Genomic DNA, 18,184 nt, shown 5'->3' with positions numbered 1-18,184 from the left:
GGCTTTCTTTCTTACCATGTTTTCTATTTAGTGTGTTGTCCTTTTTCAGATAAACAAAGTTGAATATCTTTCCATTGTGGCCACATTGGGATCATTCAAGTTCTGCATTAAGCATGTTGTAACTGAGTTTGATACATTTATTAATTTTATCTTGCTGTGTTATACGTTACCTTTCTATGTAATGTCTGCTTATAGTTGCTCTTGATTTATTTGCTGTTTAGTGATTTAAAATATACACCCAAATAACAATAGCAATGTCTTCTAAGATAATTCTCGTTTTATTTAACTTGTTGCAGATGAGTCCACTTGAAATTTTAATTGACATTATTGTACGTATTTCTGCATTTACTGCTGTTTTTGTACAAAGTACTACTAGGATTCAAGCTACCAGCGGCAGTTAATGATTTTTCAAAGAGCATCAGAGAAGGGTCTAGGCCTGAAAAATCAGCTTTGATGCTGCTTGGCCTGCTGTGTTCATCCAGCTCTACACCTTGTTTTCTCAGATTCTCCAGCATCTGCAGTTCCTACTAAGTCTGAAATGATTTTTCAAAGCATTATTAATGTTTACAGTTATTTAGTACAGTATATTTCAAGAAAATCAGCATTATTTTTACATCACAGCTTAAAAAATGCTTGCATTGATTCTGCAGTTGTAACCTGCTGTATTTATCTTGTCTTGCCTGATAGAAGAAATCTCAAAGATCATTCAGTGTTAGTATAGTGGTTTTAACTATTAGCGAATTGGAAAAATAAATGTTGCGTATTGTCACAGTCATACACCACAGAATGAGGCCATTGTGCCAATTTTTCCTGTGTTGGCACTTTGAAAGATTCTTCCAATTACTACTCCTCCCACCTCACTCTTTACAGTAGCCCTGCATTTTTTCTGTGGCAAACATATATCCAATTCCCCTTTGGAGTCATGGCTGAATCTGTTTTTACCACCCCATCAGACTGAATTAACAAAGGTTTGAGTTTTATCTGGCCTAATTTCGCACTACTATAACCCTGTCCTTTAATAATAACTGGTCCCCTGCGGTGTTGACCATTGGTTATTTTTCTGAGTGGCTTCACTTTCATCTGCTCATTGTGTAACTACAATGCAAATTGTTTTCTAGGTTTTCATAAATAACAGTCCATTTTGTGTATTTTTTTGCAGATCAAAAATGAGCCTTCTGTTTTTTGCACTGCTATTCCTAATGCAAGATAAGAGTGTGTGTGAAAGAATTTTGGTGACCCAACATCAGTTGAAGGTGGACCCTGAAGCTTATATGAACATTGTAAGTTGGAAATTTATTGTCACTCTAAATTTAGCAAAAGGTTTGCTCAGTATGAAAGCATAAATAGATTTTTTTTAGTTTCAGTACTCATTTCTAATTCCTGCGTAAATGCATCATTTTGAAACCTTCTCAAAAGTATGTGAAAAGTTAATATGTGTTGTTGTGGAGATATCTAATGTAAGCTTTATAAGATGAAGGAAAAATTTATATTCCAGAAATTCTGATGTTGCACTCATTTTACGCAGTTATCTTGTCTTCAGTTTTCTTGCAGGATTCCATTGGAGCTAAGAAGGTTCAGTTAGAAGTTCCTCATGATATAAAGACAGGATGAATAGATAAATAATATGTACTTCAATCTCACAGTCCCTAATGAGTTGACTTCAAATTAAAATTGTTACCCAGAGGGGGAGGTTAAAAGAAATGTTCTTAGATATTATTGGATTGGAGATTGGAGTGCTTTGCTGTAATTAAGGTAGAAATCATTGAATAAGTGATTGAAGCAGAGGAAGGTGGAAGATGTTCACCACTGGGAAAGACGTCAGAGTAAAGAAACTAATTATGGGTGACTTAAACTGAAGGAATTCCAAAGAGTCAAGGCGAAGATTTACGTTCTACACTGTAAACACATTGGGTTCACTGATTTTCTTGCCAGTTCATCAGACTACGGAGGGCATTAAAGCTGAACCTGACTTTGTACTTCTCGTATGTAAATTCCTAGTAGGGTTAGTGTTTCATGATCAAAACAGGTATGTCTGGCTGAAATTTGCCTTCCCTCACCGAGGGGCCCATTGACCAACTATCATAAACTAAAGAATCTACTAAACAGTGCTCTCTGAACTATATAACATTCCCACTTATTTAGATTCTCCCAAAATAATTTAGAGACCATAAGAAACAGGAGTATCTTCTAATAATATCCATCCCCTATTCCCAATTCCTCCGCCTCCACCGCATCTGCTCCCACGATGAGGCATTCCACTCCTGCACATCCCAGATGTCTAAGTTCTTCAAGGACCGCAACTTTCCCCCCACAGTGGTCGAGAACGCCCTTGACTGCGCCTCCCGCATTTCCCGCAACACATCCCCCTCACCCCGACCCCGCCACAACCGCCCTAAGAGGATCCCCCATGTTCTCACACACCACCCCACCAACTTCCGGATATAACGCATCATCCTCCGACACTTCCGCCATCTACAATCCGACCCCACCACCCAAGACATTTTTCCATCCCCACCCTTGTCTGCTTTCCTGAGAGACCACTCTCTCCGTGACTCACTTGTTCGTTCCACACTGCCCTCCGACCCCACCACACCCGGCACCTTCCCCTGCAACCGCAGGAAATGCTACACTTGCCCCCACACCTCCTCCCTCACCCCTATCCCAGGCCCCAAGATGACTTTCCATATTAAGCAGAGGTTCACCTGCACATCTGCCAATGTGGTATACTGCATCCGCTGTACTCGGTGTGGCTCTCTCTACATTGGGGAAACCAAGCGGAGGCTTGGGGACCGCTTTGCAGAACACCTCTGCTCAATTTGCAATAAACAACTGCACCTCCCAGTCGCGAACCATTTCCACTCCCCCTCCCATTCTTTAGATGACATGTCCATCACGGGCCTCCTGCAGAGCCACAATGATGCCGCCCGAAGGTTGCAGGAACAGCAACTCATATTCCGCCTTGGAACCCTGCAGCCCAATGGTATCAATGTGGACTTCACCAGCTTCAAAATCTCCCCTTCCCCCACCGCATCCCAAAACCAGCCCAGTTCGTCCCCTCCCCCCACTGCACCACACAACCAGCCCAGCTCTTCCCCTCCACCCACTGCATCCCAAAACCAGCCCAGCCTGCCTCTGCCTCCCTAATCTGCTCTTCCTCTCACCCCAAGCCGCACCTCCATTTCCTACCTACTAACCTCATCCCACCTCCTCGACCTGTCTGTCTTCCCTGGACTGACCTATCCCCTCCCTACCTCCCCATCTATACTCTCCTCTCCACCTATCTTCTTCTCTCCATCTTCGGTCTGCCTCCCCCTCTCTCCCTATTTATTCCAGAACCCTCACCTCATGCCCCTCTCTGAAGGGTCTAGGCCCGAAACGTCAGCTTTTGTGCTCCTGAGATGCTGCTTGGCCTGCTGTGTTCATCCAGCTTCACACTTTATTATCTTCTAATAACGTATGTTTAATGGCTCTCTCAGACAGCACACAAAGATACTTAGTGAAGGCAGAATTCAAATGATGAATGCAAACCAGCCAGTACTGAGTGCAATTGCAATTCTCCAAGCACGCCCTCTTTCTTCAGAAAAACATACAAAAATTGCATGCATTATCATTTGCTCAAGTTACCAATGTCCATGATGACCAAGAAAATTGTCATTCATCAACCAGTGTGCTCACTGTAGTCAGTTCAACTTGCATCAGTTTTAAATAGTGTTGGTCTCCTGAAGGTGCATGCGCATGTTATCATTGATTGTTCCTCTGATATCCATTCATTCCTTCTCCAGTGAGTGTTATTCTCTCAACAGTGTCATTGATGTGGTAAGTGTCCCTGTTGATCCATTTCTATTGCCGGAGAGCTATGGAATTCTGAATCTAATGGTTATTTTGTGCAGGTGATAAGATCACTCCTTTTTAATTTGCGGGTTGCAGTGAAAGTGCAGTTTCTCTTCTGTGTGGAGTCTGTGGCTACGATTATTTGTCACTTTGATTGGACATAGTTAACAACAACTACTCCACACAAGTCCCAAGTTGTCACGTGGACTGACTTTTGACTTGTACATTTGCACTGTGACTGGTTTTCTTGTGCTTTCCTCTGGCAATGGCTTGGCAGTTTTATCAAAGCCAACTTTGACTCTTTGTTTCACATTGCTTCTGTCATTCATACCTCTTAATATTTTTGACTTCAGGTAGTTTTTTAAAAATATTGGAGTAGTTGTTGATGTTCAGCCTGACATTGGTCTCTGAACTGAACTACTTTTCATTCCCTCAGTGGGTGAGTATCTTTACTCAAGAATTGTCCTAGACAAGCCTATGCAGAATTTTCTCGTTTTGTTTTTTGTTTCTCATCCTTGGGTGAGCCTCAGCTTTTCCATTTAATTGCAGATAATGTGGAGATGATGTTGAATTTCCCAAACCTTATATTGCAATTGAATTATTCACTTGTAAATTGAAGTCCATTGTTGGACATTACCATGTCTTGAATGCTGTAACGACTGAAATGTGCTTTCAGGCATACTACAATCTCACTGGTCAGAATAGTAGTCAACATGTTCTTACGAGAGTGAAGAGGTCTATTCCAAGCTTCACCTGTGATCTGTCTGGGGTGTCATGTGTCATAAGTGGCTTGAGTATGCTAAGCCTGGTGTTTGTTACAAGCACTGCACTGGCTGGTTGCATCCTTGATCTCATTGCTTGGCCAGTGCAGCACTTCACTCACCTTCCTCAGACTATACTCAATTCCTGATGGTTTGCATGGATCTACATCTCCTGTTGTCATCTTGCAGGGATGGAAATAATGAATCCTTTCCTTCGTACAAGACACTGTTTGGGCTATCACTTTATCTCTGTATGCCCAGCAATTCCTTCTATGTCCTTTATGGTTTTAGGCCTTCTTTCATCATTTCTTTCTGTAGCACTTGGAAAATTGCATCCTGCTGCATTGTTTTCAACAAGACGCTAGTCTTCCAAATTCAATGTCTCTGCAGAGTAAACAACTTCTAGAGAATTTTTTCTTAATTGAGTCTGGAAGATTTCACACTCCTGGAATTCGCACCATTCTTTGTAGGGACGACTCGACTTGAAAGCACGTTGACTGCCTACATCTGTTTCCCTTGCCTGTATTTCATGTCCAGATATCTCAACAAACAAAGTTATGCGTTTTACTTTGGATATTTTGGAGCAAGCAGAAGCAGTTTGGGAAAGATACTTTGAAATGGCTTCCCGTTAGGTTGTGTTGGTACTTTATCACTCCCAAACAGGTATTGATTACAGCATTCACTAGCAAAGACAATATCCAGGAACAGAAAATACAGAACTGTGAATGCAGGATATATGAAATAAAGATAGAAATAATTGGAGATACTTAGCAGGCTTGGCACTATGTTTTTCCTCAACCAAGATTCCCCGCCCCCATGGTTCTCAGGGACCTCGAGCCAGTCCAACCCATCTCCCACACTTCTGCCTCGCCCCTTGTCATCTGCTGCCCACAACTCTGATTGTGTTCCCCTATCCTCATTTACCATCCTATCAGCATCCACATCCAAAGGATCATAAATTGCCATTTATGCCACCTCCAGTGGGATGTCACCACCAGACACATTCACCTCCCTGTCCTTGTCAAACTTCCACAGGGTATGTTTTATCTAGAACATGCTGGTCCACTCATCCGCTGTACCTCAAAAGGTGTAACACCTGCCCATTTACTTCCTCACACCTCACCATCCAAGACCGCAAACACACCTTTCAGGTGAAATAATGATTTTTATCTGCACTTGACTCAATCTAGTCTGCAGTTTTCACTTCTCACAATGTGTTCTCTTCTACATTCCACATTGTGGAGCTGCAGCGCAAACTGTGCGACCATTTTGTGGAATGCCTATGTTTTGTCTGTTTTGAGCTTCCAGTTGCATAACACTTCAATACACCATGTTCTCTGGTCAATATCTCTGTCTCAGCCTTGATCCAGTGAAGCTCAGCAAGCTGGAAGGAGAGCATCTTATTTTCTGCTTGGGGATCTTGCAGCCTTTAGAATCAATAAATTTAGGGCCTTAGCACTTTCTTCCATGTCCTTTCCCAACCACCCTGCACCAGGCCTTGTCATTTACATGGGCTATTTTTACCCTAGTTAACCCTTATTTACCCACGAATAGTTTGAATTAGTAGGTCTTCTTCCTCCCAGGCTCACCATTATTCACTCCTTTGTCTGCTGTTTTCTTTGTCTGGCTCCATCTCCACCTATCATCATTTTACTCATCTTCATTGCCTCTTCATTCAAGTGGAACTAGATGGATTGTGTTGCTTTAGATTTGCCCAAGTCTGTCTTACTGGAGTCACACAGCGAGGTGATTTCATCATTGCCATTGTAGTAAAGGGAGTTCTCATTTTAATGTTGTACTGCTTAACATTATTTTTGTTTAACAATGCCTTGCCTTAGAGTGTAGCACCTGACCTCCAGCCTTGTTTCTTACCTTTACGCTCCAGGCCTTGACTTCCTTTTGTTTCCAGCTCTGCTCATAGGTGCTTGCTGGCCTCATTTCTAATGAAAGAGGCCTAGGGCTCCATCTACGTGCAGATGCCAGTCAGTGCAGATAATTCTGGGAGTCCACTGCAGCACTCAACTTTTGCCACTAGATTGAATGCATTCAATCTTACAGTATTGTAGGGTATTACATTTTTACTTTATTTTAAAATGTCTTCTTTCGTTTAATTTACCAACGTAGGAATTTGTGGCACAGTCATAATGTTTTAATGTTTTTAGATAATAAAATGTGAGGCTGGATGAACACAGCAGGCCAAGCAGCATCTCAGGAGCACAAAAGCTGACGTTTCGGGCCTAGACCCTTCATCAGAGAGGGGGATGGGGAGAGGGAACTGGAATAAATAGGGAGAGAGGGGGAGGCGGACCGAAGATGGAGAGTAAAGAAGATAGGTGGGGAGGTAGGGAGGGGATAGGTCAGTCCAGGGAAGACGGACAGGTCAAGGAGGTGGGATGAGGTTAGTAGGTAGCTGGGGGTGCGGCTTGGAGTGGGAGGAAGGGATGGGTGAGAGGAAGAACCGGTTAGGGAGGCAGAGACAGGTTGGACTGGTTTTGGGATGCAGTGGGTGGGGGGGAAGAGCTGGGCTGGTTGTGCGGTGCAGTGGGGGGAGGGGACGAACTGGGCTGGTTTAGGGATGCAGTAGGGGAAGGGGAGATTTTGAAACTGGTGAAGTTCACATTGATACCATATGGCTGCAGGGTTCCCAGGCGGAATATGAGTTGCTGTTCCTGCAACCTTCGGGTGGCATCATTGTGGCAGTGCAGGAGGCCCATGATGGACATGTCATCAAGAGAATGGGAGGGGGAGTGGAAATGGTTTGCGACTGGGAGGTGCAGTTGTTTGTTGCGAACTGAGCGGAGGTGTTCTGCAAAGCGGTCCCCAAGCCTCCGCTTGGTTTCCCCAATGTAGAGGAAGCCGCACCGGGTACAGTGGATGCAGTATACCACATTGGCAGATGTGCAGGTGAACCTCTGCTTAATGTGGAATGTCATCTTGGGGCCTGGGATGGGGGTGAGGGAGGAGGTGTGGGGACAAGTGTAGCATTTCCTGCGGTTGCAGGGGAAGGTGCCGGGTTTGGTGGGGTTGGAGGGCAGTGTGGAGCGAACAAGGGAGTCACGGAGAGAGTGGTCTCTCCGGAAAGCAGACAGGGGAGGGGATGGAAAAATGTCTTGGGTGGTGGGGTCGGATTGTAAATGGCGGAAGTGTCGGAGGATAATGCGTTGTATCCGGAGGTTGGTAGGGTGGTGTGTGAGAACGAGGGGGATCCTCTTGGGGCGGTTGTGGCGGGGGCGGGGTGTGAGGGATGTGTTGCGGGAGATGCGGTCAAGGGCGTTCTCGATCACTGTGGGGGGAAAGTTGCGGTCCTTAAAGAACTTGGACATCTGGGATGTGCGGGAGTGGAATGTCTTATCGTGGGAGCAGATGCGGCGGAGGCGGAGGAATTGGGAATAGGGGATGGAATTTTTGCAGGAGGGTGGGTGGGAGGAGGTGTATTCTAGGTAGCTGTGGGAGTTGGTGGGCTTGAAATGGACATCAGTTACAAGCTGGTTGCCTGAGATGGAGACTGACAGGTCCAGGAAGGTGAGGGATGTTCTGGAGATGGCCCAGGTGAACTGAAGGTTGGGGTGGAAGGTGTTGGTGAAGTGGATGAACTGTTCGAGCTCCTCTGGGGAGCAAGAGGCGGCGCCGATACAGTCATCAATGTACCGGAGGAAGAGGTGGGGTTTGGGGCCTGTGTAGGTGCGGAAGAGGGACTGTTCCACGTAACCTACAAAGAGGCAGGCATAGCTGGGGCCCATGCGGGTGCCCATGGCCAGCCCAGCTCTTCCCCCCCCACCCACTGCATCCCAAAACCAGTCCAACCTGTCTCTGCCTCCCTAACCGGTTCTTCCTCTCACCCATCCCTTCCTCCCACCCCAAGCCGCACCCCCAGCTACCTACTAACCTCATCCCACCTCCTTGACCTGTCCGTCTTCCCTGGACTGACCTATCCCCTCCCTACCTCCCCACCTACACTCTCTCCACCTATCTTCTTTACTCTCCATCTTCGGTCTGCCTCCCCCTCTCTCCCTATTTATTCCAGTTCCCTCTCCCCATCCCCCTCTCTGATGAAGGGTCTAGGCCCGAAACGTCAGCTTTTGTGCTCCTGAGATGCTGCTTGGCCTGCTGTGTTCATCCAGCCTCACATTTTATTATCTTGGAATTCTCCAGCATCTGCAGTTCCCATTATCTCTGTTTTAATGTTTTAACTTTTTTCAAAAATGCAGAACAGACTTTTCTTATGAGAAAATCTGAGATTGTTGGTAAATTCTTGAGTAAATTTCTGTTCCCTTAATAGTTGGATTTTGCCATGAGAGTACTCAAACAATCCTATTTGTGCAACTGAATTTTCACTGTTGTTACTTGTTGATATCCCCTTGGAGCTCTGAGATAACAAGGTGTAGAGCTGGATGAACACAGCAGGCCAAGCAGCATCATAGGAGCAGGAAAGCTTGACATTATGGGCCTAGACTGTTCTTACTAAGAAGAGTCTAGGCCCAAAACGTCAAGCTTTTCTGCTGCTATGATGCTGCTTGGCCTGCTGTGTTCATCCAGCTCTACACCTTGTTATCTCAGATTCTCCAGGATCTGCAGTTCCTACTATCTCTGAAACAATTTTAACCCTTGGAGCGCTGTTGAGCAAATGTCATTCATTCAATGTAGGGTCCCTGCGGGCAAGAGCAGAAATAGGAGGAAGGCTAAGGAGAACTGTGTGGGAGTGGAAGCATTTGGAAAGACCTTGAGAGCACACAGGCCCACAGGAAGTCTGTAACAAACAATGTTAAACTGAGACTTACAGCATCTAAGTAGAGTGAATATATTTAATTGTTGGCATTGATAAAGTGAAAATGTTGACTGAAATGACTTTAGATCAGAACTTCTTTTGTCTCCATTCATTTCTGCAGTGGAAAATGCACAGGTGTTTTTATTCACCCAGTCGCAGACTTTTTTAAAAATTATTCTGCTGTTTCTTTCAGTAGCTGTGTCTCTTCCAAATCTGAAGCTCCACATATTAATTTGTACCTCTGTGCCATCATGTTTCAAGTGGTAAGTGTTTAATATCTGCCACAGACTGCACATGAAGGTATTTATGGCAGAGGATAAGGTCGCATAACTATAGTAAGCCAACCAATACATTAAGGGTACAATTACACTTTTTCAAACAGGGCAGTTGTATGGCCTGTTGGAATGCTTTTTGGAATAATTCCACAGAGTCACCCTTTATCTACACATGCATAGTACTTGACAGTGATCTGGCTGCCTCTGATTTAGCTGTGATGAATAGAGCCTCTGACACTCCTGTTAACGTCTTTTAGCCTAGGATCCCTGATTGGGGCTGTTAACCTGGTCCATCGGGGATCTTATATTCTGAGGTCCCCTAGCTGCTACACTTGTAGTGCACAGAAACATACAAAGATGTTATACGGTATCTGGGGAGGTCAGGAAGATGGCTCAACCTTGAGGTGACAGTGGCTGCCTCAGGATTTTAGTGCTGATGGGATGAAGAAGGGACAAAAACTAGATTCCCACCAGTAGAGACACCCATCAGTGGTCTAGTCTTGGCGTTTTTGAGGTTGAATTAAGTTGCTGACCTGTTGATTCGCTTGATTGGAGAGAGAGAAATGGAATTGACACTTGTGGTGTAATGGTTTAACAGTAAGAGATGTAAGAAAAATACCTCTCGATATATCATGGCTGTTCATTTAAGCACAAGCTGCTAATACTATTTTTGAAGAAAGGTTTGCTCAAAATCATTGCATGTCTAATAATTCTATTTGATTTTTGGGACACGAGCCCTCGTTTTTTTTTGTTGATTCGTTCCTGAAATCTTTGTTAATTGTGTATTGCAGCTGTCTTAATGTTCTAATGCAGCCAGCATCTTTTAATTATCATTCTTTTGTTTTGATTCCTTTTTCCAATTGTTTTTTTTTGAAAGATGAGTGACTAATTGTGTTTTCTGCTTTCCTAGCCTCAGCTTATCTCCTACCGTGGTTACCCAAGTGAAGAGTATGATGTGGTGACTGAAGATGGCTATATCCTCAGTGTAAACAGAATTCCTCATGGATTGGCAGGAACTATTGAAGGTAACTGCAAAATGGTAATTCAGTGGTTTCAGTAAGAAGGGTTTAAACACAACATACTGAGGTTGCGCATTTTTCAGCTAACGTTTTAAGCTCGAATTCGAAGCTTCTTCATTGGATTGTATGTAATCTTTTGTCGCTGCAAGTGGGACTTGTACTTTTTTGAGATAATGGTAAAAGGGAAATATGCAGTGTATGAACAGCAAGTGATATAGATATGTGAAAGAAATAGTAAACTGCTGATGGTGGTTCAAGGAAATAGTGTTCAACCATCTCCCTTGCTATATTCTCACCCATACCCCTTTTAATCAAAGTGAATAAGCTACCAGAAAGAAAAGTCTCGCATTAAACAGACAGAAGGCAAATAACCCAGGTTTTACTGATCTATAGATAAATTTAATGCTGACAGTAAGAAGTTGGCACAGTATGGAGCTGAGCCTTTGGGGTGATTTACTGGAGAGAATAAATGCTTATACTGCTTAAAAAAGAACTAGAGCCTCTAATTGCAGGATAAGGGTTGTTTGGAGAGGTTATGGGGGAAAGGCACATGGGGATTGAGGATTTCTGAAGTTGCAAGTGAGACTGTAATGTAATCAAGAAGAAAACTAACTTATTGATATCTTGAGTGAATCTGATGAGCCGTATTTACCCAAAAATTGCTTGCTAGAGATGATTTTCCATTCCAAACTAATAGTTGGCTGATTTCTGATGGATGCTGCTTCAGTATCTGGATGCTAAGAATGGAAGTGTTAAAGTTTAACTTGCATGTTAAGTAGAGGGGTTCATTCTTTAACATGTTCATGAGGTGCTAGTATTGCTTGCATTGCCAACATTAGTAACCCATCTCTAATTGTCCTTCAAGATGTAGTATGGGAAATGGCATAAAAGGTGACAAATTGGAGACATAACAAAAGAGGAAGTGAGAATAAAGGACAAATATGAACTTCTTTGATAAAGATATTGAGTATTGATTAATTGATAAGTTGTGGACTGAAAGACGGAACCTGTTTTTATGTTTTACATTGTTTCATGGCTAATGGTGCACTCCCTATTAGAATGCTGAGCAATGTTGCAACAGATTTGCAGACAGCAAATCCCTGAAATGGCAATGAGATAAATGACCATTTAACCTGGGTGGTATATTGGTTGGGGAGTTAATGTTGGCTTGTGAAGCTGTTCCCTTAATGGTGCTTTTGGAACTCCGCCTACCTGCATAAACAGGGGAGGCATCACCTCTGACAGTGTAAGATAGTAAAGTGTGAAGCTGGATGAACACAGCAGGCCAAGCAGCATCTCAGGAGCACAAAAGCAGACGTTTCAGGCCTAGACCCTTCATCAGAGACCCTTCATGCTGCTTGGCCTGCTGTGTTCATCCAGCTTCACACTTTATTATCTTGGATTGTCCAGCATCTGCAGTTCCCATTATCACCTCTGACAGTGTAGTCCGCTTCACTGCAGCTGCAACATGGATCGTGTTCCATGTTTCTGAATTGAGCCTTGTACTCTCAGGCTTTTGATTCAGAGGTGTAAGTGTTTCCAGTGAGTGAGAATTGATTTGGTTTTACGCTTGTTCCTCTTGTCCCACTTGTCCCTGGTTCTCCTGCACCTAATCGAGTTTATTGGCCTTGTTGTGCGTGTGCTATAAGCAATGGATTTCCTGGTAATTGGTCAGTGAAGGAACTTCTATCCAATATTTTTCAAGGTTTTCAGGTTCAACGTGGAAATTTGTCTCATTTTACTATCATTTTACAAGAAGATGTTAACATTATCTGGAGCTTGGTGCATTGGTTTCATAGCGCATCTTGAAATATGAGACGTTATGAATTGGAGACTTTGTCTTAAATTTTAACAATTAAAATGTGACGTATAAAACATTGTGGGATTTAAATGTCAAAAAGAAATGCTGAACTGCATGTTAAAATTCTTGTATGTATTATTTACTCAAACCAAACTGCAATTGAAGTAAACCATCACAAAGTAAATTAGTGAAGAATATATTAAAAGTTTGTGTTTGTGCTAAGTGCTGAATTCCATCTTATTTGCCCCAATATAGCCAGCATGTCTCTAGCAATTACCTTTTTCTCTAATTCCCATCTGGATGTCAGACTATCCCCAGGTTCCATCCTTTTTGTTATTTACATGCATTCTTCTGTGAGAACACTCGGCAGTCTCCCTGTACATGTTGACTCAAATACACCACATCTATTATGGAGGAACCAGATATTTTGTCCAAATTAATGTCGGGCGGACCGAAACCTCTTGCACTTTTAGAAATACTTTTTTTTTAGAAAGGTCTTTTGACAATGCATGTTCATTTCTTCTATCTCTTTCAGTACTGTCCAAAATCTGTTTTTCTTTGTGGAGTACCTTGAGCCATCTGTATTTGAAGCACTTAAGTGGGTAAATGGATCCCATTCAGTTGTATTGATTTGCCGAGACACGATCGCCAGCTTTCAGATTAGCAAAATAGCCTACTGAGTCTTAAGCACTCAGGATTGCTTTGAGGGTATTACAAGTGGCTCCATTCTTTTTTTACTTTCCAGTAATCCCTGATGTAAAGTCTGCATGTGGGTCATTAACAGGGTCATTCTCAGCTGTGAAACCAACCCTTCCATGTTCAAGTAATATGTGGAGAATAGTCACCTGAGTAAAGCATATAGGGATGGTAACACTTACAAAGATGATGCATGGCATGAACCATCTAGCTCAGGAGAACAGAAGAAACAATTGTGGCTAAGAACAGAAACTGCTGTGTTTTAAAACAGAAAATGAACAAAACCTCTTTCTAAAACAGGGCCTGAAAACAGGAACAGCGTGCAACTAATTTAGTTGTAGTTCAAAAGCTTGTTCTCTTTCTCGAAGTGACTTAGTGGACGGCAGTTCACAGGAGAGTTATGAAATAAAATTTTACAATTAACCACATGGGATATTAGTGTAGAAAACCAGACACTTACCATAGAGAGCCAGAAATGTCTAAAGAGGGAATTGCAGTGGTAATGGACTTGGAAGTGAAAGACAAAGCTGCTGTTTGAGTGAATTAAAAACGTGCATCTGAAAAGGTTAGAATTGTAAGAGCACAGCTTTGTGAGGGCTGTAAAGGCCATGGAGCAAATTGAAGGAAACTTAATTTTATCAGAATGAATTAGAAGGGGAATTTGAACATTTTAAAAGACATGCAGTGAAGTTAAGGCTGATGGGATTTGCAGGACAGTGTCCAGAATTTTTGCATTTCTCTTTGAGTCTATTATTTTTGGGTTGAAATCCTATTTTATGCTATTGATTATGACAGTATAAAATGATACAGTGTAGAACATGTAACGTATCCCAGTTGAGCAGAATCAAACTGTAAAAGACCAAAAATTCTATGTTCAAAGCTATTGCCTAATAAAAGCTGGTGCTTAGTTTAACATTGAGTCATTTTTATGCACAATACTCAGTTCCGTGCATGTCACAATTAGCTTCTAAAAGAAATTCTCATCACTGCTTCCTTTTCCTGGATCATAAAGATTGTCTGCTTGAAATGTGAATGCAGAGGGCTGAAGTTTTGCTCTCAGGTTTGGGACGCAGAATTATAGAATCCCTACAGTACAGAAGAAAGTTGGGAATTCTCCTGCTTCCACAAATCTGATCTGGTGAAGTTGGAATTTTCACTGCAGGCTAGGGAGTTCCATGGGAGTCATGCTGAACAGCTCCAGAATGGGTGCAGGATCTACAAAGTGTAGAGATGGGCTGAGCAGAAAACCAGTTCTGCCACATATATTGTAGCCAGTTTTTAAAAGGGTAACGGAACAAAATATATGTTTCTGAAATCAATTGTTCAATCCTCAGCTTGTTAATGAACAGAATGAGATAGCAAGCAATTTTTCTTAAACTGCCCAGACGTTTTTTTAAATTGCAGGCAGGAGTTTTAAGAACTTCATAATTTGACAGGACTCTTTGGTCTAATGGATGTCATGGTTCCAAAACATTTGGGGCAGGATGACAAAATAAATCACTTGACACCCAGCCTCTTCCAGCATCAGAGTTTGAAATTACGCATCTGGAGGTTAGAAGCTTCTTTAATGAACAAATATTTTCAGCCTGGCTTTAACTATTACAAACAAACCATATTACCACTTAATTACATACATATGTACACATTCAAATTAATTATATGACTGCATGGTCAGTGACGGGGAGTCTTACAGACAACCCTTGGTCTTCAATGATCTCACCCTCTATCTGTGGGTCTTTCACAATGCATGCTGTATTTAACCACAGTCCAATACTGCTAACGTCTGCATCTGAAGCCTCCCTTATTGTTTAGGGCTGTCTTGTCCAGAGGATTTTATTTTTATATCGTGGAATGTCTTTTTAATCTTTTTTTTAAAAGATTACTTGTCAAAATCTACAACTAATTCAAATTCTGTAACTGATTATCTGGAAGGCTTAATTAGAGTAAATCTGTTTGTGATGGATCTCAAATTTTAAATTAACTAAGTATGGCATACACAAGGGTTTCCTTATCTAACTGTCTCTGTATAAACAAGTTGCATGTCTAACATGACCCTGTGTGTACTATCTTAATCTGTTACCATGGATATATTCTGTCTACAGAGCAACTGTTGTTACAACTTATGATTTACTTCAAAACAGACTACACCAAACGAGCTATTTCTAAGTAACTAAAAACTGTTTTCAGCCATTTTATGCTGCTTTCAGTGTGGGCAGCCCTGATACATTTATGCACTTTTGAATATTCATTACTACGCTTGACAATTCAAAAGAAAAGCTTAACTCTCTCCCAAACTCTCTCAGGATTATATCCAAAGGATATAGAAGTGAGTACACTGGCTGTCTAAGTAAAACCTACCAATTTCAAATTGCCTCCTATATTGTCTATTCTGTGCGCAACCTGATCTGCCAAATTACAAGCAGAGGCAGCCTCTTCTGCGATTGTGCATGTGTGAAATGCTACTTGATCCTATGGCTGCCCAAACAAAAGTGGAAGATGCCATGTTCAGGAACTGGGCTTCCAATTTACAACTATATTTGCTATTTTCACAAAGGTAGAGTGTTGAAAATCATTGTGAAAATCCAGGCCAAAAATATGGACATCATGCAGGTTGTAAGAATAAATTGCAATTGTGCATGTCAATGGTACAGGTGGTTCATTAAAAAAATCGTGTGATACGGCCAATGTAATTAATGGAAGTTAGATTGGAAATGCAATACAGAATTACACGAGAACATCAGAAGTAGAAGCAGGAGTAGGCCACCTGGCCCCTCAAGTTTGCTCCACCATTCAATGAGATCATGGGTGTCATGGTGGATCATCGGTTAGCACTGTGGCCTCACAGCTCCAAGGACGAGGGTTTGATTCCACCGTCTGGCAACTGTATGTGTGGTGTTTTGTACATTCTGTCTGAGAGTTTCCTCCCACATTACAAAGATGTGCAGGCTAGGTATATTGGTCATGCTAAAGTGCCCACAGTGTCCAGAGATGTGTAAGTTAGGTGGATTAGTCATGGGAAATGCAGGGCTGTAGGGATAGGGTGGGTTGCTGTTTGGAAAGTCTGTGGGGACTTGTTGGGCCATTGACCTGTTTCCATGCTGTAGGGATACTTGGATTCAATGGCTACTCTTTTCGTGGACTTGTTCCACTTACCCACCCAGTTGCTATAATGCTTTAATTCCTTTATGTTCAAAAATCTATCTGTCTTTGCCTTAAAAACATTCAACGAGGTAGTCAGGCAAAATCATATGGAATTTGGGGAACTACACCAGTCTCTTAAATGGGCTTGATGCACAATCCATGCAGTTGCTTTTATAGACTTGCATTATTGAAGAGGATCAAAAGTAATGGGTCCACTTGTATTTTCCTTTTAACTGAACAGTATTTTTGTTTTGCTTGCATTTAAAGAAAATATTTTTGTTTGTTCCTTAAGGAGTCCGACCAGTTGTATTTCTGCAACATGGCTTGCTGGCTGCTGGAAGCAATTGGGTCACAAACCTGGCAAACAATAGCTTGGGCTTCATATTAGCAGATGCTGGTTTTGATGTATGGATTGGAAATAGTCGAGGAAATACATGGTCACGGAAGCATAAAACCATTCCAAGATATAAGGAGGCATTCTGGAATTTCAGGTATGATTTTTTTTCTTATTTTACTATAAGAGTTTACATTTTGTGTATGCTTTTTAACAACAACTTAAAATTTCTACCGACAATAGTCATGTAGCTAGCTAAATATGATAAGGCTGTTGTGTGTATTTAACTCAGTCTGGATAATTTCCCATTTTGAAGAGACGTGTGTAGGTGTTTTATTTGAACGATACTGTCAGACATTTAAGAGAGCTAACCAAATGAATTGACACATCCTGCTATCTCCTCCAAACAACCCAGTTCTGTTTTGGTCTTGTCTTTTATAAAAAGAAGGTAGTTTTTGCATTGTGTAATAATATTCTAGCAGCCATTTAGTGACCTTTTACGGGGTGTAATCACTAGAGTAATGGTGACAAGCCTGGCAGTCAGTTTTCTGTGTAATATAATCAACCAGTCGATCTGTGTTGAGGTACTGAATATTTTTAAGAATACCAAAATAACTGCCCATCTTGAATGGCTGATCTTACTGTAGCCTCAAATTTACATTCCTGCCTACATTTGATAACCTTTCAAGAATGCTTCACAAGAATGAACAACTTCACATTCTGCTGCATCTTTGCCAACATGTTAATTTTACTTGTATGACATTGTGGTATGCTTTTGTGTCCACTTCATAATTTACTCATGTACCCATCTTTGCATCATCAGCAAATTTGGCAACCATTCCTTTGGTCCTGTTGTCTAAATCATTTATGTAATTTGTAAATTGAGATCCCAGCACTGAACTCTGTGGCACACCACTCATTACATTCTGCCAGTCTAGAAAAAAAATCCAATTTTTGCCAACTGTGCTTCCAGTTAGCCAGTCTTCTATCCATGCCAGCACATATATCTTTACCAATGAGCTTTTCATCATAATGCTTGGTTTTTTCTTTAGTTCACGGGATGTGGGCACCATTGGCTAAGCCAGCACTTATTGCCCATTTCCTACATGGTGCATTACTATAGATAATATACACTAATATGGTAGCTGCTTTGAATAATATTTGCTTCCATGCATCTAATACTGAGACATTGATTTGAGAATGAATTGGCTACACTTAACATATTGTGGTTTGGTAAATTTTTACTTGGATTAGATGTTCAGAAGAATGGATTACATGTTTGTGTGTATATAATATGGTCTTTTAACAGTATTGGTATTCCACAAATAAACTTTATAATAAATATTTTCCAGCTTTGATGAAATGGCCACCAAAGATTTACCAGCAGTGATTAACTTCATCCTTCAAAAAACATCACAACAACAGTTATATTATGTTGGTCATTCCCAGGGAACAACAATTGGTATGTCAAACACCCACAGTTAGCAAACTGTCATCAGATGGGGCGGTGATGGCCTACTGGTATTTTTACTGGACTGTTAACCCAAACAGTGTTCTGGGG

The 18,184-nt window shown here is 41.9% G+C and overlaps 1 protein-coding gene across 1 annotated transcript in view; it reads left to right on the top strand.

Moving 5' to 3' along the window:
• The window catches only part of lipf (lipase, gastric), a 41,492-nt gene that overhangs the window by 12,181 nt on the left and 11,127 nt on the right, over nt 1-18,184 (top strand). The window contains exons 2-5 of the mRNA XM_059652937.1: nt 1,160-1,280; nt 10,543-10,657; nt 16,582-16,780; nt 17,976-18,103. Coding sequence (XP_059508920.1) covers nt 1,167-1,280; nt 10,543-10,657; nt 16,582-16,780; nt 17,976-18,103 — 556 coding nt within the window. The 5' untranslated portion in view covers nt 1,160-1,166. The remainder of the gene's footprint in view (nt 1-1,159; nt 1,281-10,542; nt 10,658-16,581; nt 16,781-17,975; nt 18,104-18,184) is intronic.

Source organism: Stegostoma tigrinum, chromosome 20 (genome assembly GCF_030684315.1).
Source record: "Stegostoma tigrinum isolate sSteTig4 chromosome 20, sSteTig4.hap1, whole genome shotgun sequence".
Lineage (NCBI taxonomy): Eukaryota > Metazoa > Chordata > Chondrichthyes > Orectolobiformes > Stegostomatidae > Stegostoma > Stegostoma tigrinum.
The sequence above is the reverse complement of the archived record's forward strand: the minus strand, read 5'-3'. Positions and strand labels throughout refer to the sequence as shown.